Genomic DNA, 26,960 nt, shown 5'->3' on the forward strand with positions numbered 1-26,960 from the left:
ACTTGCATTTGTGGATGCGTATTGTATTTATCTGTATATATGATGTAAATCTTGTTCCAGTGTAAGCTACAGTTAATGCTTGATGGTGTTATTGTATTTAAACACCTGGTTGAACTGTAACGATAAGAATAGATGGACCGATGTAAATCACAGATTGCTACAGTTCACCAAGACCTTGCGATTCTTTCAGGTATTGAAAGGTACAGATGGAACAGCAGATAATCAGAATTTGATGTTTTGTTAGTAACTTGGCAGGAGGCCTTGTGCTTCCCTTACTGGGAACTGTGTAATGGTGAGTTTTTCACAAGAGCAGCCCTTTTTTTAGGTAGGACCTAAATAATGGTATGTGTCACATACTGTGTGTTTTGGGGGAGAGGGAAGAGAAACAGATTAGGAATCAGTGGATTTGTTGGACACTGACTCCAAGAATTGCCGCAACCTCCAAATTTGTCTATAGGATGAAGCAGTGGAAAGCAGTTAGTAACCAGCTAGCATTAAACAGAATGTGTTAAGCACATAGTGCACTGAAGGTTTAATGTGTGCAAAAATGAAGATGTCTGGGTGTTCACAAGCTAGTGTTTGATAACAAACAATACTTTGTCATTTGGTCTGTGGCTATTGCAGTAGTTTGCAGTGACAAAGTTGACTTGGTAACTGCCAGTCCTCTCGAGGATTTATTTAAACTCATCCCTTAAGGTTTACAGTGATTCTCCACAAAGCTGTAGTAGAGAGAGTAAGGTGCAGTAGGAGACAAATATAAGACTGGTTTGCTATTGGAAAGAATATTCATGAGTATTAGGAAATCTATAACATAAAAACCTCTCCTCCTTTTAAGTTAATGTCAAAGCTGCTTTTTCCTGCAGTGTGGTTTGGATAAACTCCAAATAGCAGTTCAGATACTGTGGTGCAGCATTCCTAGTGAAGGTGCTTGTTCCCTGGAATTGTTCCTTTATCTGGAGAAAACCCACCCCAAGCCCAAACCAAGCAACAACAGACTGTTAACATGGCTAGAACATGAGAAACAGCCTCTGCCTGCCCGGCTTTTTTGTACAGAGCATATCCTATGTGGTGTTTTAATCTAAAGGTTTAACTTGTACAAAGGTGTTCTTGCAGTTCCACGTCTCTGTGTGTATGTTATTGATGCCTTTAAAAGTTACTGTGCATCAGCACAGAATACTATGGTGAGGTTCTGATGCTTTCCTCATGGGAGCACCTTCAGCCTCTGAGTTCCTGTTGTTTTGATAAACACGTTAAACCGGAACAGTCTTGATTTAGCAGAACGAGACCTGACCCTTCCGGTCTGTTGTACCTGGCACAACTGCCAGTGCTCTGAAGTGATAGAAGGGTTCATAATACAGCGATAAAGTGGCAGCTTTTAATTCTGTGAAAGGCTGCCTGCAGCAGTAGCACTGTGTTCGGATAACAGGGTGGAATACAAACCGATTTTAGAGCAGAAGATGTTAAATAAGATCTAGAGATGATGGATGAGAGTGGTCTCCGTACGTACGCGATGCAGGTGTTCATTGCAGAAAAGCAGTCCAAATCTGAGCAGAGTTGAAGCGCAGCTCCCGTTGCAGGACCGGCCGCGGGCGCCGATCTGCTCCTCACCCCGCCGGTCCTTGGGGCAGTCCGGGGGGGAGCCGAGGGGGCAGGCTCGGAGGGACCGACCTGGCTGGGCTCACATCAACCGCTGCCCCTCGGCGGGGCCGCCCTCTTCTCCCGGCCCGCCCGGCCCGGCGCGGCCCCAGTCGCGCTCGATGTAGAGGTGGTACGGGTCGTGCTTGGACTCCAGCTTCCGCGAGCGGGTGTAGGCCAGGATGAGCCCCCCGGCCAGGCAGCCGTAGAAGATCATGATGAGCAGGATGTAGAGCGAGGCGTCCCCCCCGGCACCCGCTCCGGGACCCGCACCGGCCGCGCTGGCGTTGCCGCCGCGGCGCAGCTCCCGCAGCAGTGCGTTGATCAGCGCCTGCAGCCGCCGCGGCTCGCTGCAGTTCATGGCGCGCCCGGCCCGGCCCCGGGCAGCGGCTCTGCTACTCGGAGCGGGCGGTACCGGGGATGGGAGGTGAGCAGGACCCGCGCCCTGTGCAGGGGGTGTCACGGCCGCAGGTCAGATGAAGCAGTTCGTGCACGGAGCCCGGGGACCGAACCTCTCTGCTCGGGAGGTGTCGGGCGCTACCGGGGCCGTGGGGCTGCGCCTTTCTCCTGCTGCGCTGCCTGCCCTGCTGCCGCCTCCCAGAGCCTAATGTTTGAAGAGGTTGATTCCACTTCCTCACGGTGCCAGGCTGCACTCAAACGCCCTCTCCCACGCTAGAACGGGTAAAAGTAATTCTGTTTGAAAGGTGCAGCCGAGCAGCCCTTGCTTATGTCCTTCAGACCGGCAGCACGTCCCGCACAGTGGGACCACTGGGCCTTGCTGGGCTCCCTCTGTGAGGGAGCAAGGAGAGAACAGAAATCTCCCTTTCACTGAGAGAACAGAGTGAACTGAGACCCCTTGGCAGCCCCCCTGAATCACAGGAGCAAGATCTGTCATGAAGGTGAACACTTGGGAAAATGTAGGTCCACCAAGCAGCAGGAAGGAGCTGGGTCTAGTTATGGGAGCTTTGGCATCTCTCCCTTCCCATTGCACCCAGGCACTGAGCGCCAAGACAGCCTGGCAGAGCTGCATGGGACCAGCTGCAAGAGCCATCACCCTGCATCGTGCTGGTAGTATGACACCGGATCCATGCAGGAGGCCCTGGCTGGTTTATGGAGCCACTTGGCTGTGAGTCTGTGAGTGGCATGGAACAGGCAAAAGCAGGGCAGTGCTGCAAGGAAAGGTGATGGGTACAGGAGCTTGAGTGGCAGCAGCTGTGGGGGTCAGATGGCCAGAGGGAAAGTTAATGGGAGTAATGAAATAATTAAAACAATTGGAGTTAGCTGAAGAGGGGTTGTTCCTTGAGCAGAACGGCTAGGAGATGGCTGAGTGTTAGCAGGTTAGGTTTTGGGTTGTTCTTGGTGTTTGTGCTGGAGAGGGTTCTGATGCGGTACCAGATATGGAAGTTTCCTTCTTTTACTTCCCTTTTCCTCCCACAGGTCTGTGCCCATAATTACGGTGTTTTTGACATCCCACAAATGCTCAGGTTTTCCCTGCTTCCAGGCTCTTACGTGGTAACTGTTTAAATTCAGTTGTTATCATGCTTATAGGTGGATGTGTCAGTGGTATGCGTTACAGGATCACAATCTTTCCAGCATGTGGAGTTGTTTTCACCCTGTGCAGTTTTTTTTGCCTGTTTCCAGGAGGTGGCTGGGGCTGTTCACTGTGTCCTGTCCTGTTTTCTTTCTCTGCTTTCAGGGAGAAGGATATGTTTTAACAGCAGACCAGGAGCATCCATCTGTAAGGGTGGCTGGGAGGCAAGGTCAGTGTGGTATTGACTTACAGGCTGTAGGATATGAGTGAGAGGTCGCTGCCTGCGCAGTGAGGAGGTTGCTGATGTGCATATGAGTGGGTTTTGTCCTCTTAGGAGTCTTTTTACAGAATCACATCTCTTAAAGTTTTTGGCTCAGATATGGTGCAGGCGTCTTGCTTTTTCACTACTTGTGAGTGACCTACTGAAAGTACATTAGTGGCTAGACAGTGGAAATAAAATGGAAAATACAATAGATTGTAATTTTTGCTCCAGTTAGAAGGGCTGAATGTCCATTTAGAATCTCAGCAGAGCCCAAAGGTCCAGTAGATTTTTCTTCAGAGAGTGCCAGGTTTTAATTTGCCTTTCTACAGGATGTTTTTTGTTGGTGTGAACAATTTCCTTGGCATCTTTCCTCTGAAAGCAAGGACTCTGCTTGCCAGTAAGTGCTTAGAGTGGGGTGTATGTGGGTTGAGACTGAGTCACTCAAACTTGCTGGAAGGTCAGCTTGGGTTGTGGTGTAGCATTTGTTTGCAGAGCTCCTCAGGAAGTCACTGTCACCACCTGTGCATTTCTGCTCCTCACAGCAGCATCCTTACTGTGCTACAGGAAGGTGTTCAGAGCAGAGACTCAGGTTTAAAGATAACAAGGACAAGAAGTCACAAGGTGAGAGCTTCCCTCTTCGATGAGAGGCAGATATCCTGTGGAAGGCAATGAAGTTAGAGGTCACTACCCCAAGCTGGGGTATGGGGGATGAGGGTTGTGTTTTGAACATAGGGACAGAGTGGGGCTAGTTAAATGACCCTGATGGCATTTCATAAAACCAAGCTCATCTGGAGATTGTGTGCTTAGAACCGAAAGGCAGAAAGTAGAGCAGGGCAGGCAGCTATAGAGAACAGTGATCCGTTCTTCATGTTCCCTCCCTGGGGGAGCACTGCTCTGTATCCAACAGGAAAGGTTTAGGTTCGATACAGTGCTGTTTAAAACAAATAAAACCCTGGCAACACCTCCCAGGGCTGGGCCTTTCCTTTAGTGCTGGAACAATGTGTGGACTCCACATGTAGTCAGGCTAGTCTTAGTCTTAAATAGGTTCAGCAATGCAGGAGGCCTGTTCGACGTTTTCAATGCTGTTTCAAATCAAGAAGTGCTGAATTACTCCCCCACCACTTAATTTGTTAAAAGGCAAATAAGGAAAACTTACATGGCCTCTCTTTGCTTTAGGTGTTAACTGTAACGATAGGAGATCATGTCTTAAGAGTGATGGGTTTCATGCTCAGGGTTTGGATTTTCAGAGGTAACGGGGATAGCATAGCTGGGGTGGTCACCCTTGTGTAACAGAAGACAGGTGAAGGTGTTAGTTAGATGGTTAGAAAGGTGTTAGAAAGATGCTTGGCATCTTTGTTAATGTTCATTAGCGAGCAAGTTATTGGTGTTCCAAAATGGGAGAACAAGTGAAAAATGCAACAGAGTTGGGTTTGGGGTTGTTTTTACCCTTTCGAAGCAGGTGAGGAGGCTGAGGACCAGACACAGTGCCCAGAGCTGTTTGTCTAATGTCATTATCACTGGTCTGATGGCAGGACTGCACGTAGTTTTGGACAAATTCCCTGTGATGATCAGCTTCATTAAAGCACTTTGGCAATATAGGATGAATCTGATTTTCTTCAAAACATGGCTTCCTAAAAAGCACAAGATTTATTCTTTCTAAGCTTCTGATATTTAAATTTTAGCCTCCATAAGGGAAATGGATTTACTCTCCTGTAAATAGAGTTCAGCCATTAGACAGGCTTTGTTGAACAAACAGCCCGCACAGAACCACCCAAAACCAAGATACAACAAACCCCACACCAAAACCAAATACATAGTGAGAATTTATTTCTTGCATGGCATGTAATTGCAGAACATCACTGGTTGATCATTTGAATACAACGTAGTTATTTGAAATAATTATTCTGGGATGGGGTAGGTTTGGGGGTGGTGGGCTTTTTTGTCTGAAGATTAGTGACCCACATTTTCAACTCACATCCTGTTCCTTACAGAGCCAGAAAGTGTTTGATGGGAATGGCAGTTCAACACACTGGCTTCCTTGGCAGGCAGCTCTCTGTGTCATGCTATGATCAAAGATGGTGCGATGGGCACTAAAATTGGATTGGGTTGGTTAAACACCTACTCTTAAAGAGAATAACTCATCACTTTCCCTGTTTATATGTTTTTTGTCCCCCTGTAAGCCATTTAATGACACCTTGCTGTTACCTGCAGCATTACTATTGCATTATGTGCAGGAACATGGTTCTCCTGCTCCAGCCCCAGCCCCAGTTCTGTGCTGAAGCTGTTCCTGACAGGTGGTGTTCATTGACCCAGAGGCTCTGATGCCTTTCAAAAGGCAGGGATCTTGAGGCACTAGTTCAGCATTTAGAATAGTTTTAAAGGTCTGTGTTTCTTTTAAAATATCTAATAATCAAAGTCACTCAGTGTCAGCTTACTCTCTGCTCCTCCTCTTCCAATGGTGACAACTCTTGTGCTTGTCTTAGGGTAGTATGTATGTAGCTGAAGGTTACTCCTCTCTTGTCAATTCACCATTCTTCAGGCCACCTGAACTTAACTACAGTCTTCCTTCACACATGAAGCTTCCTAGACCCACTTTTATGGTACTTAAACTCTAGATACCCCATGGGGTTTTTGAACTAGAAGGTTTAAACATAATCTTGTATTAGATGCCCAAACTGGATTTTGTTTCTCAGGCTTAGGAGGGTAATTTGAAGTTCTGAGCCAGCTTTCTAAAGATCTTGCAGTTACTTTGAGCTCTCTGGAATCTTCACATTTCATAAATGAACTGCTCCCTCACACTGCAGTGTTGGGTTAGCAGTTGAACACTATCATCTTGGAGGTCTTTTCTAACCTAAATGATTCTGTAATGGTTTTGAAGCCTTATACTGTTTATCTATGCATCCTAAGTTCCTTATTTCTAATGACAAGAATGACATTCTTGCTCATCCTCTGCTTCCTTCCCCACAAGCTGTCACTAAGGTATTCAGAATTCATTAAAAAAGAAGATAAAGCTCTTGCCAAACTGCAAATACATTTGTAATCCCCGTATCTGAAGGCGGCCTGATGTAATCCTTCCCCTTCTCTAAAAATGCTTGAAAAGCTGATGTGGATCAAATTGCCCTTTGCAGCACATGCACATTTAGGTCACCTCTTAAAAGAAAAACCAGGCCCATGCTAGGCTGTGCTTTCACCATCTGTAGCACCTACTCACTGCTGCTGCCTTTGAGAAGTTCTTCTAAGGTGTGCTCAGTCTCAGAGAGAATGTGAGGCGTTGGACAGGAACTAGAGACAACTTGTGCAACACAAAGAGCTTGCAGAACACAGCTTTTGGAACCATTTAAATTGTATTCCACTGTTGAAATGTTAACATTGTGCATGTGTAGACACAGAACATACCTGCAGTCTTGATAAAATACATTGCTTATAAATACATTCATGGCTTAAAAACCAAACCCATATAACCTGCAGCCATACTCAAGTGCGAGTTTCTTACATGTACTTCACTTTTGTGATGCTGACAGGCCAACTGAAGGCTATGTAATGATTCTGGGATGAATAATGACCAATTTGAAACACAGGAAAACTGGTCATGTGGCTCCATAAGCAAGTCATTCAAGAAGTTGCTCCTTAGATGGGAAGTATTTGCTGTTGTCATACCTGGAAGTATATTAAAATAATTTTCTTTCTTAGAGAAACTGTTTCCTCATTCCTTTTAGTGACTGTTTAGTTCCATGCACAACTAAACACAGCCAGCCTTGTGCCTCAGATTTTCCCCTTTCCCCTCGGCATTCTTGGAAGGGGAGCTGGCAGTGTTCTGGACTGGCCAGAGAAAGTTACGCGCGGGGCAGTTTGACGCTGGTCCCAAGGAGAAGGGATGGTTCAGTTAATGAGTACACGGCCATGACTTATTCTTGCCAAATCTGTTAGAACTGGAAAAAGGAAAAATCCACATACATGCAATCAAGGAAGAACTTGCCCTGGAATTGCAAGCGTGTTCAGGAGATACGTCGTACAAAATCTTTTACTTTCTGTACAGTGACAATACCAAATATTTTCTTTACCATCATATACACAACACAAATATTATGAATAGAAATCTATAAATACTTTAAAATGAATTTGTCATATATAGCAGTTGAGGGCCACAGCTGTACAAAATGTAAGCAACATATATAAAACGATTAAGAAAGTGCAAAGTAGAACAGTATCAAGAGCCTCCACTTTTTACAGCACTTATGGTTCAAGTGTGAAGAGCAGCAGGAATGCAGGAGCTTGGCTACAAGTCAAAAGAAGACACAGCACAGGATTCTGCACACAAAGTGATGAACTATTATTAAGTTGTATCTTCCCACTTCTTCACATCTATGACTTCCAGTTAATAACAGCACATTTTTATAACGAATTCCTGTAAAGAGTGATTTGTCCCTTTTACAAGTTCCATAAAACAAAGGTTCCCCGGTCACAGACTACTCTTCTGTAAGTACAAGAAGACTATATGGGGAAACTACTGTTGGTTTCTGTTGCCTTGTTATACTCACTGTAGTTAAAAGGTGAACAGAAATACCTTCCATAAAGTGACTATTGATGTTCAGACCCTTATCCTCTAAATGACGTACAGGTGACTGTACCATTGCTCACATGTATGTCAAGGTTTAGAGGATCAGTGCCTTAAAGCCACCAACCACCCTTCAGAAAAACCCAAAACCAAACACTCACTGGCGCTTCAAATCCACTTACAGACAACAGCCCAGCAATGTCACTGCTCTTTGGCAGTGGAGAATCAAGTTTTGCATTCAGGTGATGATTTCTCATCAGTCCCTTGTACGGCAGTGCACGGCTTTGTCTTCTGTTATGCTCTGTGTCCTAGTGGAAAGCTCTGTTTGTCTGAATTAAAATACAGTGGCAAATAAAACCCCATTTGGTGAGATGGAAGCTGAAAGAGTTAATTCAACACTCTCAACTGGAATCTCAAATACCTTGTTTTTAGAAAGCTTTTCAGTTCACCTTTATTTCAATAAGTGTACTTTGTATTCTCTCTTAGGCACTGTAAACATTCAGGATGCTAACTGATGTGCAGAAGTATCCATCCGTTCTCAAGCAGTACAATATCAGTGATCTCTAGCTATTTCTTGACTAATGTTATAATGTTTAAATGGAGAAAGGTAGATTTTAAATACTCTTTTCCTCTCTCTCTAAGTGGCTTACTGTAACAGAAGAATCATCACCATTACATTAATTTTTCTCTTTGAAATATAGGCCAGATTTCAGAATGTATTCAGGAGAAGTTGTAAGCAGTCTGAATGTGCTAGAGAAACACAGTGATAAAATTACCTGGTCATACTGCTTCACATCATGATGTCTGTTTCCAAACTGGAGATCATCACATGAAACTCTACAAAGACCATCAGTGTCTAATCCGCTAATACTTAAGAATCTGGAGTCTAAGACACTCTCTGTTGTACTCTATACAGATTATAGAAACAGTAATCCATTTGGTATATTTTCTGAATGTGTGATATCTACAGCATACACAGACATTCAAAATTGAGGCATGAGAAGGAGCCATCTGCACAACCTGGTCAACACAACTTGTTTATTTGCCTCCATACATTCGTTCGATGTCGTTGAGGTAATGGTTTTTCAGTTCTTTCCTTTTCAGCTTGAAGGCATCTGTTACTAACCCAGTCTCTGGGGTCCATGGCTCAGGGCTTAACCGTACTTTGATGGGTATTTCAAACCTCTCTAATTTCACTGCAGGGACAAGAAACAAAAGCGTGACTGTGATTACACAGCCAAATGAAATACTAATTCTTGTACCAATGCTGAGATAGCATACAGATGTTCTAGTATTATAGCTTGTATTGGATGTGACGGTGTAAAATCTAAAGCTTGCAACAATGAGTGTGTAGCCTGGAGATCTGAGATGACTGTCCCAAGAGAATACACTGAAATCTAGAGTTGTATCTTTATTGTAGGAATGTAGTAATAACTAGACTAACTCGGTCTAATTTCACTGCAGGGACAAGAAACAAAAGCGTGACTATGATTACACAGCCAAATGAAATACTAATTCTTGTACCAATGCTGAGATAGCATACAGATGTTCTAGTATTATAGCTTGTATTGGATGTGACGGTGTAAAATCTAAAGCTTGCAACAATGAGTGTGTAGCCTGGAGATCTGAGATGACTGTCCCAAGAGAATACACTGAAATCTAGAGTTGTATCTTTATTGTAGGAATGTAGTAATAACTAGACTAACTCGGACTAGTTAGATACGCTTCATATTTAAAGTACAGTGAAGTACTTCTGCACTTGCCATGGTCGAATGATTCTTTCCCAAATTTCTGCTTCCTAAGAGTTTGTTTAGAGTTCAAAATAAAGGGGCTTCTCTGTATTTTTGTTACATTACTTATTTGCCCTTCAGCTGGAAGCAATGGCTCGGTAAGTGCACAGCCTCACTGCTACCAAAGCTGCTTCTCTCTTGCACAGGCCAACAGGCCAAAGAGGATAAAGGAGAAGGCAGGTAACTGCTTAAGGGAGAAGGGCAGGGACATCGGAATAGGGTAGGGCGCTGCTGCATGTGTGCAATACCTGATGGACTCTGCTATCAGCTCCTGCACATAGCCCTGTTGTGGGACCCCACATCCATAGACTTGCGGCTGAATTTCTAGACAATGCCTGGCAGTGTCGCCTCTAGGCGGCAGCAGATGCGGGCAGACGAGATCCGGCTCCGTGTCTGCGCCGGGAGCTGTTCTCTGTAACTTTAGTCTGGGCTTGTAACGTACTCTGTCAGCTTATTGAGCTCTCTGCCTGCTCGTGGGAAGGTGTGTTATGTTCTGCCGAAAATGGGAACGATCTCTTTAAAATAGTTCTGGAAGAAGTTGTATCCCAATGGCAGAGCACCATCGAGAAGGTAGAAAGAACATATAAGCAAAGGATTTTGAATAAACAAAGCTACCTATGTGGATAGTAATTTGCCTAGTTCATGACAGAAAAACATGGATTAAAATGTTTCAACCCAAGTCTGAGACCTGTGGGCCTGATTTCTCTTTTTCTAAAGCAAGCCTTAACAGAAGTGCCTTTCATCCTTGTTTTCTTGGTTTCAAAAGACACATTCCTCTTTGCTGAAGTTTGAGAGGCAGTGCTCAGCATGTACTTATGTCCATTTTTACCACTTCCTCATATGCTGTCCCAAGTGCTCTAGAGACTTTCTTCCCCAGTGACTTTGTTACATTTTTGGCACCGTAAAGCACTGATGAGGCTTTTGATCATTCAGTACCACAGCAAGGAACAGGAGGCTTTTAAGCCATTACAACCACAGGGATCATGGTTGTTTCAGAGCTGCAGGGGAAGAAGTCACATGGGAGGAGGAGGAAATGCTTTGAACTCTTTAGCTTAGCCAGTTTTTCTCACCAGCAAATGTCTTGTAACTTCCCTTCCAAATTTTCAGCTCTCTTGGACCTTATTTTAGCTGTTTCAACAGTTTGATGTGGGGTTTTTGCATCCAATTAAACTACTAGGTTTTGGCAGATGGAGGCAACAGGAAGAAGGAAGGGCAGTTGGTGAGGATCAGTTGCTCGGTAAGGACATAAGACTGGCTAGCCCAACACGCTGCTTTACTTACTCTTGTTTGCCACTTCTTTAATCTCTCGCAGGACTTCAGCTTCCATCGTAGGGTTGTTACAAATATCTACCCAGGTTCCACTGATACCCTTCTGCTCCGCTAATGCTGTCAGCCTCTTCTGATTAGGAACCACAAAGCTGATCACGTATGACTGGTCGCTAACATACAGTGGCAAGGGGGGAAAGGAAGAAAGATCCAAACAGTTGAGACTTCCATTTCGGGGTGTACAACATTTATGCACAGATTCTCCCATACAGAATCCTTCTTGTACATCAACTCTTCACAACTGATGAGTTATCAGAGGTATTCTAAGATGTTTTACAACATTAGGTTTGATTGGTATCATGCTTTGCTGTAACGTCATGAATGCGTGTCTCTGTTTAGCTCCCCAGCTACATCTGGTGTTTAGCGAGTTCCCTTCAGTCGCCTTCATGTAGTGTGTTTAAGTTGAGGGGAGGGAAAGGAGAGACTGGGACAATTTCTGAAACCCAGTGGAGAGCTCTGGATCAGGTGCAAAGTGGCCAGGTTAACTTTACTCTGGTATTTTGCCAGAAAGCCAAAACACATGCTAGATATAATGACACCTGTTCAGGGAAGGGATGAGATGGAGCTGGAGTGCATTAGGACAGGAGAAATGCCAACAGAGATAGGTCACTTCTTCAGGTTTTAGGGAGTCTGGCTGCCTGAACTACTTCAGAGATGCTGTTTATAACCTGCACCCTGGGGGTGTGGGGTGAGGGTGTGTGTTCAATGGAAACCATAGGAAACTAGTCTAGCGTCAGAGAACTGGGTCAGAGCCTGAATTTCATGTTTACCCTAACTGGAGTTTCTAAATTAATACCACTCTTACCTTTTGGCATAAGCACAGATATTGTCAATCAATGGACAGTTCTTCAGTGCTGCCTCTACTTTGCCCAGAGATACATATTCTCCTGCTTGTAGCTTTACCAAGTCTTTCTTACGATCTAAGAGTAGGAGAAGGAAAAAAAAAGCTCCATTTAAACTTCTGCATTTCCACAGGCTCATTTGCAAAACCACTGTATATGTATTATATCTGCAATGCTATGCAAGATTCTTAATAAACATGAATAAAAGCATCTTAATAAACTTTAAAAGCAGCTAACAGCTTTATAAACCAACTTTATAAAGGCTTCTCTAAACACATTTCTGTAGTGCTACACTGCTTGTTACACAACGTGTACCAAAGTGATGGGGATTTAAAGCTTTGTAATTGATACCAAAAATTACTCTTACATTTATTCTTTAAAGTCCACATGCTGAACTTGGGTAGTGATAATGTCACAGGAAACAGCATCACTTCCACAATATTCCTACAGCTGCGAGGACCTTTGGGAGTGTGTTTTACACTGTGATTCTGCAAGCAGGTAACCTTCAGTAGATTAGCTCTAGCAAAGCCAACAACAGGATTAACAGCATGCTTGTAATTATGTTTAGTCAAGATCTTGTAATATGTTAAGGTACCAAAAACTGAGGCCAACCTATAATCTGCAGAGACCCATCCGGATGAAATTCCCCTATATCTCCTGTACAGAACCATCTCTGACCGTTCTTATCAACAGAGAAGTCTTCTGTTGTCTTCTCTTCATTTTTAAAATACCCCATTGAGACATTAGGTCCACCAATTACGATTTCTCCTCTAGGATTAGGCTTGTCTTTATTGGTGTAGCCCCCTGAAAACAAGGAAATCCACACACAATTACACTGAACTTGTATATTCTGCTGCCAAGAAAATATTCTGAAACTTCAGCTTGAAGTTAATGCACACAAACTGATGACTGTTATAAAAGAACAATCACTTCATGTGCTACACCGAGCCAAGCAGACAGGCAAAGGAACCAGGTAAGCAGTGGTTACATTAGTTACTCTGAAATCAAAACCTTTCATATTCTCACCTTCTTGCCAGTCTTTCAGTTTTATTTCACAACAAATAAGAGGAGCTCCAACTTTGCCCGTGCTGTAATCAGTAGCTTGGAGAGAGAGCAAGGAAGAAAACAGTGATTTTTGTCATATGAAATATATACTTGAACTATAAATAAGGCAGTAGCTTATCTTACTTTATTGCAGTTAAGCACTACAGCTGTTCAGACTACAAAAAACCCCACCCAACCCTCATATATATATGATATATATACATATGTATCTCAAATTATGTATTTCCAGAAGCATTTTAACTACCTTCTGTAATTGTTCCAGCTCCACATGTTTCTGTTAGTCCATAGCCTTGACCAACAGGACAGCAAAAACAGATGTTCATGAATCTTTGTGTTTGAGGTGAGAGGGGTGCTCCTCCAGAGAGCATCATACGGATATTCCCTCCCAGCAGTGCCTTTACTTTTTTAAACAGGAACCTTGAAAGAAGGAAAAAAGCCTTAAAAATCATTCCCTCAGCGTTTCTAGCAAGGAAGAAGAAGGTTTGTGTAATTTTCTATTTGGAACACCTTCAAATTAACTTCAGTCACAGATTTCAGCGGACAGCAGGAGAATCGGGAATGTCACCTCTTGTGCAACACTTGAAGATGGCAGAATTCCTGTAACTTAACTAAACAAACATTCCAGTTTTACTAGCAAAAAACCCAAAAGCAAGGAAAGCTAACCAGTCATCTGTTCTGAAGATGAGTCACTCCTACCATTAAGTGTCTGACCCATTTCCAGTAAGAACTTGGATTATTTCAGTGATTAGCTTAAGATTTGTGTGTTAGATGAGAATTCTCTGATGTCAGATAGCTGAGCTGATTGTGCTTTTAGACTGTCTTAACAAACCACAAGGAAAAAGGTCCATTTGGACTGTGAATTAGACTTACACGTTACACAGAGGTGCATCGTATCCCCTCTTGATTTGCTCCAGTTTGTAGTCATAGCCTATCTTGAACAGAGTTCTCTGAATGTAGTTCATCTCCTGCACTTTACTCATGACATTTTTATAAATTCTGTCCATTATTTCCTGGAAAGGGTTAAAAAAAGCAAGGAAAATTACCACACAGGCCAGCCTAGCGTCTGTAAGGGAAATTCCATGTGCAAAATAGAATAAAACCACCTCTATTATTATTCTTCCTTTGAAACAGGTAATACAGTAAGAGTGAAAACGGCTGCATCATTGGTTAGGCAACACTTAACTGTAATGCTTTGAATGTGTGATCAGTTTATAGAATAGTGCAGCTTGGAGCTATTCAAAATGGGTGGAACAAAGCATCAGAAATGAAGCAGAAACTGAGTGACTGAGCCTTACTCCTGTATTTGCTGTTTCTCCTCACACCAGTATCACTAGAGAGGAAGAACCCCCGTGCTGTAGTATATATCTCCTATTAAAAAACTTGTCTTGAATTAAGCACACAGGCAAGTAATTGAGTAACCACTGCAGGTCTTCAGGTTCTGCATTGCTCACAAGCACCTTTTTGAACCTCACGTTTAGTTTTGAAATACTTTCCTCCCCTCATGCTAAAGATATCTTTTTAACCACAGATACAAATATTGGGTAATGAAACCTGCTATATTATATTGCTTACATTATTGATACCACCTTAACCTGAACTTGAATGTGACAAATGGGTCTGAATTCAAGTTTAGCTCAATCTCTTTGCTAAAGGGTGCAATGTGCCATACAAGATCGTGCTTAGGAGTCCTGGTGCTGTACTTTATCCACAGCAACTGGCAAGCACAAGGAATGAACTCTTCCATTTCACTGCTTCCTTCACCAAGAGGAGTTTTTCAACTTTCAAAGCAATGTGGCTTCAGTAATTCTCGTTACCTGACAAAAACCCCGCAGACAAGAAATTAATTTCCATTAAAGTAATAAGCCTATGATCCCTAAAATTACAGAACTTATACAGTGTTCAGAGTGGTGAAGTATTAAGGAGAAGTGGAAGGATTAGCTTCTTGAGCTAATGTGACAGAGCACAATGGTGTGATGTACTTACGTGCTTTCTAACAAAATCAATTTAAAATGGAAAAGAAAGCTATGAAAATTAGGTACTTTGAAATATCAGAGATCAAACTATTACAGTCTTATCAGATACCACTCTCATGAGTGGTTTTGATCAGCTCCTTCACGTCCTCATTACCGGCACTGAAAGAAACCAGAATTTCAGCAAACACGTACTCTATTTTCAGTGCAGTTCACCTGCACAGTATCAGCTGCTGTTTCTAAAAGCCAGACAATATTTTGCAGCAGAATTACTTGTAGCATTTTGGAAGGGCTACAGAGGCATGAGAGGGTATTTGGAATGACAGAGGCTGGAAGGAACGAGTGGCCTTATTACAATGTCCTGCTTGAATGAAGTATTTAGAAATGTTTGTTTGTGCCTCTGGACTCTGCCAGAATTATTTTCCATTTCATTCCTTAGACATTCCCATCCCTGGTGATGTTACGGTGGTTTGTGTATTTTTTGGATAGCACCAAGACCTTGTGGAATGCAGAGGCCTGGTCACCCAAATACTAACGTAAGCTACAGAAGCAATAGGAGTTGGTCTCCCGATCATTCTTCCTTGTAAGAAGGGACTCAGCATGGCCTCCTTACCCTAAGAACAGCCAGGGAGACTTGGCCTAAGTGTTACCTTGGAGACAAGCACCTGAGACTGAGCACCCCAACAGCTACTGCAGCGCAGCCAAGTTCTGTAATCCACCAAACACCCATATCCTTGGAGTGTCCATCTTGGCCAAAGCCACCCCGCTTTCCCCCTGTGCCAAAAGGGGTTTCAGGCTGTGAATGTCAGAGCCTTCACAACTCTGTCGGAGACTTTACAACTGTATCCTACTGTTGTAGCAGTAGCCCAATAAAACATCACTTGTAACTATGAAAACACATTCAGAGTTTCAGATCAAAAAGGATCTTGGCTTTAGCATCCATCTGTTCTTGTGCTCATCTGCAGCACCAGCGCTCAGTTCAGGCAATGGCAACTGAATTCTATATTGTGCTTTTTTCCCCTATTAGTGACAGTTACTTACACATGAAGAGGAAAAAAAGTTAGTAAATGGATTTTTTCTAGCATGAACAAGATAAAAAGCATCATTTTTTTGCTAAATGTATCTGCTGCATACTTACAGGCACAGCTGCCATCAGTGTAGGCCTCAGGACAGTGCAGTCTCCTTTGCTTCCCTTCTTGATTTTACTTGACTGTAGTAAGGAAAAAAAAGTCAATTTACGAAGCTGAAACCCAAGCAGTTCTTTAGAAAAGGACTAAAAAGAGAGTGAAATACATGAGCATGTAATTTAAATCTCTTCCTCTGCCCCTCCAAAAAACATTTCCTCCCTAATTTTCCTCCATTAGGATGGAAAAAGTAACAATTAACAACAATTTCAACAAAAACTACATGTTTTACAAGCCCAACTTGGTTAAGTCCAATCTGTAGATCTTGCTTTTATTTCCTCCCTCTAGTACTTGCTTTCTCCTTCATCTTCCTCCTTTTCTGCTTGATGTATTCTCTATACCAACAAAACATATAGCAGCATCCTTTTCCAGCTTAACTTGCTCTTACTTAACTGTTCAATGGAAAAGGCAACAGGCTGAGTAGATGATCTACAGTAACTGGATGAAGAACTGCTAAAGTGAGACCAAAAACTTCAAATCACTTTAAACAGTCTCACTTTCAGCTCATCTGTTAATAGTGGTTCTTTCCATAGCCAGTGGATAATGCTGTATGCATTTATTAGGTTTTCTTTTAGATTTCCTAAGTATTATAAAAGTAAGGATTTTAAGAAGATTCCTGTATGATGACCCGCTGCTGCCGTTCACAGGAATGGTCATTTGTGTTGGGGTCTGACCAAAAAGTGACATTTCTGAAGTGTGCCACATCCCTCAGCATTTCCTTAATGGCAGAGGGTGGCCATGCAAGGAGACTGCACACTGCAAAAGCTGAAGTTGGCTTTTGCTTCCCCCCAGCCCTCACCTGATCTGACAGTGTGAGTGGAGAGGAATAGCCGATCCTGCAGCCGTAAGTGATGCAGGAGATTTCTGCCGTCAGTTCTAACACGTGGGCCAGAGGCAAATAACCGATGTAAGTATCCTTGGACCTAGGACAGAGTTGTCTGATTAACAGTGGTGCACAAGTGGACTCAAAACACTGTTCAACAGCTTTATTGTGTGCTTAGTTATTACTTCTTGAAAGACTTAAGTCACAAGTAAGGCTTATTCTTCTGCATAGAAGAAGGGTATGATTTCAAACACAGTTTATAAACAGAATGGGGTAAATCCTACCCTGCTGAAATCAGTATGAATTACAGGATTTGCCCTGTTTTCTTGGAAATTCAAAGACTCCTTAATGCTCCAATGCTGTTTCTTTTTCTGAGTATGGAATTACGGATAAAATCGCTATATTTAAAAATAATCATTTCCGAATCCTTGACAGTCATCGTAGCTAGCATCTCCTTCTAAAATATACTGGTAGAAAGACAGCCGATCACTGCCATGATTCCAGCTGCCTGAAAACAGCTACATGAGGAATCTCTGTATCTGGTGGCAGCTGCAGTTTCAAACAAGAGGGTGAGCTCCAACACAAGATTTATTTCTTACGAATTAAATATTACTGGGCTCATAATAGAATTTGACAACACCTGATGCCAGCAACAGACTTCGTGTAAACCTCTGTACTTTTGGAGGTTCTTGCTTTATCTCCCTGTGCACATGACAACTGTTTCTTACCCTAGGCCAGGTATTCTCTCGCACTGTCCTGTCATTCCAGCTATTAAGTTCTTATGCACCATCATCACTCCTTTAGGTCTCCCAGTAGAGCCGCTGGTGTACATCACTAAAGCTAAGTCTGAAGGAGCAGGTCTGCTTGGGAGGATGTTTGCTACAAAATGCAGGAGAAAAATCCTTATTAACTCTTATTTACTTTCTAAATATTCTGTAATAAACTATTTCTGTAATTAATCAATGTGACAATGCCTGTAAATCAAGCAGTGTGAAACCAGTGCCTCAGCACAGTGTGCTGCTGTGTGCTCAGTGCTGGATGCAGAAGTCATGATGGAAAGAGTAGCGGTCTGTTTTTAAGAGGAAGTGAGGGAAGGCAGGTTTTGCAAGGAATGTGTGCTGCCCTGCACAAAGCTCCTTTGCCACTTTACCTCCTCTTTTATTCAAGAGAGAGATCTGGCTAAGCACAGGCTGATGATTTAAGGAAAAAAGATGATCAAGTGCTTTCTCATCCTACTGAAAGTAGGATGAATAAAAGCTAAGGACAGCAGAAAAGGGAACATTGCACCAGATCCTACTTCACTTGATAAAGGTGAAGTCTTAAAATTACATTATTCTGGTTATTATAGATAATTATTTCTATTACTCTAAAATATTACCTATTCTAAAGTGTTATCCTGAAGTACCTGTTCACAAAGGTGAAGGGCAGTAAACAGAAATCAGACATTTATTTAAAGGAAGCCAGAGGATGAATCTGCCACTGCCTTTGTGCTGGAGACCTGCATGGATGGGATTTTCTGATACATGTCCTTCTTCACCTAGGTCTGATTTCACCGTTAACGTTGCTTGCCTGCTTCTTTGTGAAGTGATTCACTTACAGTTCTCTGGTTTGGCTCCCAGCTCTTCTACTGTCTGCATACTGTGAATTTCCAGAGTTTCAGGGTATTCTGCTTTATTGATACTCTTGTTGTCCACGTAAATGATGTGTTTCAGGCAGGAGACTTGTGGCAGTGCAGTCTGTAGAAGAGAAATGCAATTAACGTAGACTGCACGGTAAAATTAAAACAGGGCAATAACACGAGGTGAAGCTGGTACCAAATTACCTTGAGTTTGCTCTCAAGAAGTTCCACACTGGTGACCAGATACGCTGCTTCACACTCGTTGAGACCATAGGTTACTGCCTCTTCCCCCAGGGTGGCATACAGCGTAATAACTGTTACAGTAAGGAGAGAGGGAACATGAAAGAAAGGTCAAGTAATGCTAAATGCAAAAGGTCATGTGCAGCTGACTGCAAAGCCTTGAGGGGGGAGCAGAGGGTGATGATGATAAAGTTAGCTCCATGGGGAATTTGCTGATTTGGAAAGAAACCAGCTTTTAATTTTTCCACGTAAGAATCTTCTGCCACATGAGAGCTGTGCAATGAGGGCAGCTTAACTAAAGTTAAAGGAAAAGAAAAAGCCCATATTCATCATTGTCCTGAACTCGAGCAGCTTTAAAATGTCACCAAACCCCCTTCAGACGAGCATGTGATTTTGATTACCATTCCTCTCCTAATAACCATTTCATGTTTCAGATGCGTAACTCAGGATACAGAAAGGAAATACTATAAAAACTTCCCACACTCTGGCGGGAGAAACAGCTACTGATATCTTCAGAGTATTTAAAAAGCCCAACTGAACAGTAACTGTACTGTTCTGTCTCCTAGCATCTAGAACATTACTGCAATAAAATCAGAACTATCAGTCTTGTAAGTATGAGCAAGTTGATTTCAGGGCTCTCCACAGTGCATCAAATAGACTTGGAAACTGCTAAGAATCAGACCATAGGCAGAGTTATGAAATTCATGTATCGTCAATGACAGGATCAGCAGATTCAAAATACTGAGTGCTGAGAAATGGTTCTAAAATACATTGGAAATAAAGGAGTTGAGGACTCACGAGGGAAGTTGTACTTGAAGCAGGTCAGAGCCATGATCATCCATTCCGCTCGGGTCTCACAGAATATCACAACTGTACTCTTTGGGGTTAGTCCCAGGGCAGTCATTCCTCGCCCCAAACGATTCATTTTCTCATGTACTTCTTCATAGGATAACCATCTGTAAGTGCCTAAAATTAACTGGGGAGGGGAGAAAAAACCAACAACCGTGATGACAAGAAGCTGCTGGTAAAGCTCTGTGATCTTACATGAGTTGGTGCCTAATGCCATAAGCACACACACTGCCATTCATTAGAGGAAATAAAATTGCTTTCGTTTTTCTTGAGGTAGAATAAATAGTGCCTCCTGTATTCTGTTATCGTTAACTACTAGAAAAGGGATATTTTATAACATAAGATGATGATTAAGGAATACCTCTAAGGAGACCTCCACTGTTGAGGCAAAGCAGCTCAAAACCAAGCCAGAAGCTCAAACTCAAAACTTACCTTTTTGAACACTTTTCCATTTGGTTGCATTTCGTTCTCTTCACTCAGGATTTCTCTGGTCCCGAGGCAGTCCTTCTTCGCAAACTTGGCCAAAGCATGGTCAAACAGCTTGTCCAGTGTGTCAGCTCCAGGAATGTTTATGTGTGCTAGTGAGTCAAGGTGGGTGACGGAGCGATAGGGGCTCCCAGGCTTGTCCGAGGTGGGCTTAGCTTTTAAACGCTTTGCCATAGCCTTTTTCTTCTTAACGTCGGTAAGAAAATACCATGGAATAAATACAAGCATACTGTACACATATATCAACAAGTACACAGGCAGCAAGAGGATGGCACGTACTTCTAGTCTAAGTTTCATTGCTGATATTTACACTAGAAAATCTCTTATTGTGTTCTGAAGCAGGCAAGAGCAAAGCAGCAGTGCAGCTCGATGCAGCAAGGTAAGTTCAGAAGCTTAGGTTCCAGAACAGTTGCTAAGATTTTAGTAACCTTGGAGAGCCAACAGTGGACACCTGTGGGTGAAGACCAGAGCCAAGCAGAGAGCAGGGGAAAAAAAGAAGAAAAGAATTAAATTAGTAATCTTACAGTCAGTCCAGTAGGTTTAGTCCTTCCAAGAGTTCACTTCAAACACATCAAGACAAAGGAGGCTGAGGTAACGGATTCAAGAGGCACGTACACTGCAGGATACAGCAGGGTACTGCTCTGGAGACCAAAGGGATGAGTCTTTTCCACAGTTGTTTGCTGCATCCACAAATATTTACTTTTCAAAGGCTTTTCCCCACTATCTCTGTTTGAATAGTGCAGGGCTGTTGAGATGAAGTCTGTCCTTCACATCATAATATTGTGTTTAAGCTCCTTGAGTAATGCTACAGTTGTGTAATGGTGGTAGAGGTCAACAGTTGTTTTCCCCCTAAATATTTGTACTACAGGGAATAGACACAGTACATCTCTTTACTGCTTTTCAGAGTATATCAATGTATATTCAGATTAAAATGTATCTTGAAACAGATTCCTCAGAAGTCTACGGACTGTAATCTAAAAAAGATATAATAGTCCAAAACAGCTTTATAAACTTTGCTCCAGCAACTGAATTATTCATCTATTACTTTTCAGCTATGAATTTCAGACTCTTGGGAGAAGGATTACACAGACCTGCTTCTCTCCTTCTGAAAATTACTTCAGTATAGGTATTTCAGAACTCCAGGTTTGGAAAAACGGAATCCAATTAGACCAGTTTAATCCAGTTTAAAATAAAGCACAACTTGGCAAGATTCTGACGGAAGTCTTTCCTCATTCAGGAGAACTGGCCCTGAATAAAGACCGAAGGTGACTGGGAGAAAACTCAAAGCATCATAGCGAACCTCAGCTGTGGATACATAGCCCACTGGTCTGTAACTAGGCTGTGCTGGCACAGAAGAGGTACAGGTTATTATCTTCATCTGGGTGGCACGCAAACACAGCACCAACGATGCTCACAGCAGGTGCAGGCAAAGTAAAAGGCAGAGGTGCACTAACACAAGAGCAGGAGCTCCGACACAGGGCAGCGAGAACACTGCCTGTAGCTTATCCCAAAGCCCAGTCTCTGATGGACAGAATCCGATAGAAATAACAATGAGAATAGGGGAATTTTCAGGGCTCCCTCAGGACTCAAAAGAACATGGGCAAACCCCAAAAGGAACCTCGATGAATGTATGTGGCAGCCTCAGGTGAGGAGGGAGGCTACAATTAACATTTCAGGTTAAACCAGACAACTGTGACTAACAGCATAACAGAAAGCTATTAATAGGTTGTTGGGGTTTTAGTAAGATCAACATCTGCAGTTGCGTTGTAGCCAGTACCAAAAGCACTGGTAATGGAAAAGTAAGAGATCTGCAGATACCTAAAATAACACTATTGCCAAGTTCATTTTTTAATGAGATTTATAGAATTCATTTATATTGAATACCAGTATAATGTACTAGCCTAAGCTCAGACGTGTTCAAGAAAGAGAGGATGCCACATATTTCTCCTTATAAAAAGTGAACACTCCATTCTTTTCACAACATACCAGCTTATTCTGCTCTAGTTAACCTCATCACCAGCAACTGCTCAGCAGGCAAACCTCAGCAGAAGACACTTCCCCAAGCTCCAGTTCTCTAACATGGAAGGTTACGGGTTTAAACTTGAATCCTGTGTTATTCTCATCCCAGTTAATTCAGTGCTCCAAAAGCAGCAGTTGAGCTCGTGTTAACACAAAAGCCAGCCATAGTGCTAAGACTGCAGTAAGGCACCTTCAGTGCATGCCAGGGTTAGGCACAATGCTGCACGTGAAATAAACCCCACAGAGAGCTCCCGCTGCTCCGCACCTCCCAACAAAAGGCGTGTGACCAAGCACGTGGATAAAAAGCAGGGATACTGTAGGAAGTGTTTATGAGAACAGGTCACTTGGCTTATCTGTAGACATCAGTGGTGATTTCAAATGTTTCAGCTGTACTTCTTAGTAGACATCAGTTGGAAAACCACGGTAAGTCCCAAAAACACAAACTTTGCCTTTTCCTTTGGACATACTCCTATGAAAACTGATATACACACACACACACATACAGAGGTACTTACAAGGTATCTGACAGCAGTGACCGAGGCTTTTTCAGCGTTGATTAGATCTATATTGAAACAGAAGAAAACCTTCATGAGGTAAATTTTCCTTATTACCATTACATGCTGTGTGTGCACAAAACTCTACAGTCCAAGCTTACCACAGACAACACGTAACCGATGTGAGTGCTCACACAAGCACTGACACTGTGTTTTACAGACGCCACAGATGGAAGAGATGTTCTTTGATATCCTCAATTAAAAGCTTCAGAGGCAGATAACATGCAACACTCTATTGCTGTCCTGCAGCCAAGGCTACAGAACAAAGTCTGTGGCAGAAACCAGAGCACAGGTTCTGGAAAGAAGAGGCACTCCTCTCCCCAGCATTTGTCATTAATTTAACTAAAAACCTAAGAAACAACTGGCAATTTTTTTTAATGCAGGAAAATAGCTTTGAAATAGTCACAAAAGCTCATGAGACTAATGGCAAAAGCGGGCGTGGGGAACAGGGAGAGGGTTTATGGCTCTGGAAGCAACTATTCACAGAGGAGGAAATGCTCTCAGCTTCTCTGCATTTAACTGTTCAAACAGGCAGCATCAACTTACCCAGCGTTTGCACCCACTACTAGAATTTCTGAGTGTAACTAAACGAGTACCTGCAGCTAAAACCTTCACCCTTTGCAGTGTAACAAGGCAGCAAATGATCTTTGCTAGGAAAGGTTTTAATTAGCCAAAGCCCAAAGCATTTGTAATGGTTTAATATTGGAAGTATACAAATAGCAGTGTTTCTTGTCCTTGTGATAAAAAGCTTGCCAAGGATCCTGTTTACTGTGTAACATGGTCACAAGAGAACACACTTCTTTTTCTATCTACTTCATTTATTGCAACTTTAGAAACATTTTTTCATAGTGTTAGGAAAGTCTTCTGGTCAGACAGATGCCATTAGAGCAGGCAGTGTTCCACCTACTGACAGGGTAGTATCCTACTGTGGGATGAAAACCTGGATGTGCAAAACAAGAAGTTGCTTAGTTTAAGAATGCCACCGGAGGAAGTCCCGGTTCCCCTGCAGCCGAGCGCCTGCCAACTTTAGATGGAGACACAGTTCTGGCTGTAGCATAAGTGCTCAGGGCTGACTCCTTTCAGGAAGTTCTGAAATCTTCCAAAACAATCCAGTATGAATAAGGAACAGCTATTTCCGGAATTTTTCCAGCATTCAGGCAGATCCGAATGCTTTGGAAACCACAGTAAAGTGTTCATAACCTGTAAATGGAAAGGTGGTGCTACACAGTGAAAAAAACCCGTGAGGTGACCTGAGGGAGGACACAGGTTATGGGTTCCAGTCAGTTTTTGGAAGAGAGTTTAATCAGTACCTGGTAGTCCTGGATTGGTTCTGTATTGGCACTGGAAGAAGCCAGGATTTCAAACAGAAATGTGAAACAGACAGAAACATCCCATTGCCAGGAAGAGGCAGCAAGTTCAAACACAGTAAGCGCGTACCGTCAGGCTCTCTGCACATTTTGATTGTCCAGATTTACCCAGATGAGAAGACTGTAACTAACAGCACTAAGAGTTAGAAGAATCTTGTGGCTAACTGCAACTCTTTTGGGGTTGGACACACTGAAAAAAGCAAAACTAAGGGAAATGATTCAGTTCTTGCATCACGTCAGTGCCTTTAAGAAAACAAACTCTGTCATTCTTAATGCAAGTTACTCATGGGAGAAAAGAAAGGACACGAGGTCCAGGTTTTGTTCCTTTCTACAGGCAGATTTCTACATATGTTCCTCTTACACAATTTTGTACGTTAAAGAGCAGTGAAAACTCCAGAGGTGAATGGGATCAAACGGAAGTACTTCTGGGCTCTACCCATGCAATAGCAGCTCAAAGCCTGAGAGTTTTCAAGCGCTCTTACTGTGTCTGTACAGCTTAAATACTATGTCCCAACAATCAGGGAGAGGGGCAAGTCACATACAGTGGATACTGATAGAAATCAAGGGTTCCTGTTTAAATATATATATATTCTACGCAAAATAGCAAACCCACCAGTAGTATTAGGATATCTTGTTTCTCTTATTGCTGCTTAAGAAGTAGTTAAGACAATGTTTTACTTAGATACTAAGCAGAGATCAGATTTAATTTTGCTCTCAATAAAAATACTGTTGTTGTCCTTTGTATTCTCTACTTCTGTTTTAGTGCCTCAGAACATACATGCACTTTATGTCAGTCAGGGAAAAGAGAATGCATTTGTGTCAAGTGTCATACACCTACTGCTGTAACAACTTGCAGTGGAAACCGGACCAGCCAGGCTGAGCCAGGGTTTCTCAATTACCTAACAGACTGGTGTGAAACTTTCTCTCCTGATCTTGCACCATAAGGGCAAGCAAATATTTGATGGAAGGGTAAGAGTTGTTTGTGTGCCCTAAAGGCAGAAAACATAAAAGGCCAACGCAAGATTCCACAAGTGAAAACTGCCCAGTGAGAACACACTGACCTGGGAAGGGATTTCCTCTAGATCCACCTCTGTTACTTTTGCCTCAGTAAATTCTACCCCAGATCTCCACTGTAAATACTTGAGGCTCATTCACTCCAATGCTCCCTCTCTCACAAGCCCGTACTCAAGCTGTGCTGGTTATGCTGTAATCTGATTAAAAGCCTAAGGCACACAAGGTTTCAAGTCAATCCAATTTATGCTGAGTATTGTGAGTGGTAGCAGCCACTGTAACTAACAGCAAATTCAGCTGTTCCAGCATTTCTGTGATAAGAGAAGTAAGGGAGCAGCATCCTTTTGTTTCATTGGCATTTTAGGTCATGAACATGGTAAGGAGGTGGCTTGGACACACAGTGTTACAGAGGAGGGGAGAAAAGGAGAAAATCGGCAACTGGAAAATACTGATATTACCTCAAAACTCCAACAGCTACAAAATACACTTGGGCCAAAGGGCACAAAAATTCAGAAGGAAAATGCATCTTCTTTATACTTCTAATAAAGAAGTGTTTCAGCCTGATCCCCTCAATACATACCCCAGTCTCATCATGCGGTATGGCAAATGTTACTCTTACCCTGATGTCTCAACAGCAGAGATAGCGACCGTACTGCTTCCACCCAGCTTTTTGAAACAAGCCCATGAAAAGGCAAGCAGCGTGGTGAAGGACGAATTTTAGAGGCTATGTGGTCGTGGAAGGCCTCCAGCAAACAAAAGTTGAGTAAACAGTCACATAAGAATTTATCATCCTCCCACAGGTAATAAGGATGGACCAACTGACTAGTGGTGTGTTCAGCTGCACAACCATTTTGCAATGGAGAGATTGGGCCCTGACGGCCCAAGGAGCAAGATTTATTTTCTCATCATCTTTTAATTTTCTGCTTCTTCCTCAGTAGTAAATTGCTTTGCAAAAATACCAAAGTAGCAAACTCTCCTAAGGCTGCTGAATTACACAGTTGAGAAGACCAGATCAGTTTGAAACCTACAAAGCCCTATTTGCCACCTCTTCCGTAAGGTTCTTCTTGCCTGCAAGCACTGAAAGGGTTACTTCTTTCAGGTAACTCCGAAACTATGCCCCCACTTCATCGCACTCAGCAATGAATGGATCATCTAGACTTTGCTTCTGTCTCCTAATTGGAACATCTGATATAAAGCAGGATTTCAAAGCCGGTTTCTTAACAGAAGCTGTTTTCTTAGCGGAGAAGTTAGGAACTCTCTTTTCCCTGCATTTTCAGGAGTACGTAACTGATGTACAGTGTTTTACAGTCTTCCACGTCAGATGTTTCTGTAATATTAATGAGCACATGATGGGGGTACTGCAGCTACACAAGTGACCTGCTAGATGTTTCCCTGCGTCTTGTGAGCGTTCATTTTCATCTGTTTTCAACTTACTGGCAGTAGAGCCTTGGGTGACGTGGTCACCAAATGGCAGGGGGTTGGAACTGGATGAGCTTAAGGTCCTTTCCAACCCAAACCCTTCTATGATGAGGAACATATGCATGGACAACAGGCTGTTAACAATTAGGGTGCTCATCTCCCCTCTTATGTTATTATCCATCGCTTATGATAATCATTTCAAAACATCCTTTCACAACATAAGGAAATTAGGACATTGGGTGCTTTTTGTTTTGCAAGTGAAGGTGGATTATAGGAAATAATCTCCCTGGGTGAAAGTTTTTCAGAGTTTATCCAGAGACGCTGTATTTATGCTTATGCCTGTTGGATGCGACGGCTTCACTGATGCCTGGAGTGCATGCATTCAAGTTCAGACTCCGATCAAGCCATGGTCTT

At 42.7% G+C, this 26,960-nt stretch overlaps 2 protein-coding genes across 6 annotated transcripts in view; both read right to left on the reverse strand.

Moving 5' to 3' along the window:
- Positions 1-1,678: 1,678 nt before the first annotated feature.
- Positions 1,679-1,996, reverse strand: KCNE5 (potassium voltage-gated channel subfamily E regulatory subunit 5; the record flags this gene model as incomplete). Its single annotated transcript, XM_080625089.1, has 1 exon — positions 1,679-1,996. One exon carries the CDS (start codon positions 1,994-1,996, stop codon positions 1,679-1,681), a length of 318 nt encoding a protein of 105 aa, XP_080481215.1.
- A 3,345-nt stretch (positions 1,997-5,341) lies between these two features.
- The window catches only part of ACSL4 (acyl-CoA synthetase long chain family member 4), a gene marked incomplete at its 5' end in the record, with an annotated part of 32,177 nt that continues 10,558 nt past the window's right edge, over positions 5,342-26,960 (reverse strand). For 2 of the 5 annotated variants that reach the window (XM_080625060.1, XM_080625061.1), the window contains 15 exons: positions 5,342-9,179; positions 11,055-11,212; positions 11,905-12,019; positions 12,554-12,745; positions 12,968-13,042; positions 13,251-13,423; positions 13,877-14,016; positions 16,115-16,186; positions 16,960-17,083; positions 17,712-17,862; positions 18,581-18,719; positions 18,806-18,915; positions 19,640-19,817; positions 20,123-20,362; positions 22,711-22,757. In XM_080625060.1, the coding sequence (XP_080481186.1) occupies positions 9,022-9,179; positions 11,055-11,212; positions 11,905-12,019; positions 12,554-12,745; positions 12,968-13,042; positions 13,251-13,423; positions 13,877-14,016; positions 16,115-16,186; positions 16,960-17,083; positions 17,712-17,862; positions 18,581-18,719; positions 18,806-18,915; positions 19,640-19,817; positions 20,123-20,350 (2,013 nt within the window). In that variant the 3' untranslated portion in view covers positions 5,342-9,021. Of the gene's footprint in view, positions 9,180-11,054; positions 11,213-11,904; positions 12,020-12,553; positions 12,746-12,967; positions 13,043-13,250; positions 13,424-13,876; positions 14,017-16,114; positions 16,187-16,959; positions 17,084-17,711; positions 17,863-18,580; positions 18,720-18,805; positions 18,916-19,639; positions 19,818-20,122; positions 20,474-22,710; positions 22,758-26,960 lie in introns of those variants that run through there. The other 3 variants (XM_080625063.1, XM_080625062.1, XM_080625059.1) reach the window with 3 other exon arrangements.

Source organism: Psittacula echo, assembly GCF_963264785.1.
Source record: "Psittacula echo genome assembly, chromosome: 8".
NCBI lineage: Eukaryota > Metazoa > Chordata > Aves > Psittaciformes > Psittacidae > Psittacula > Psittacula echo.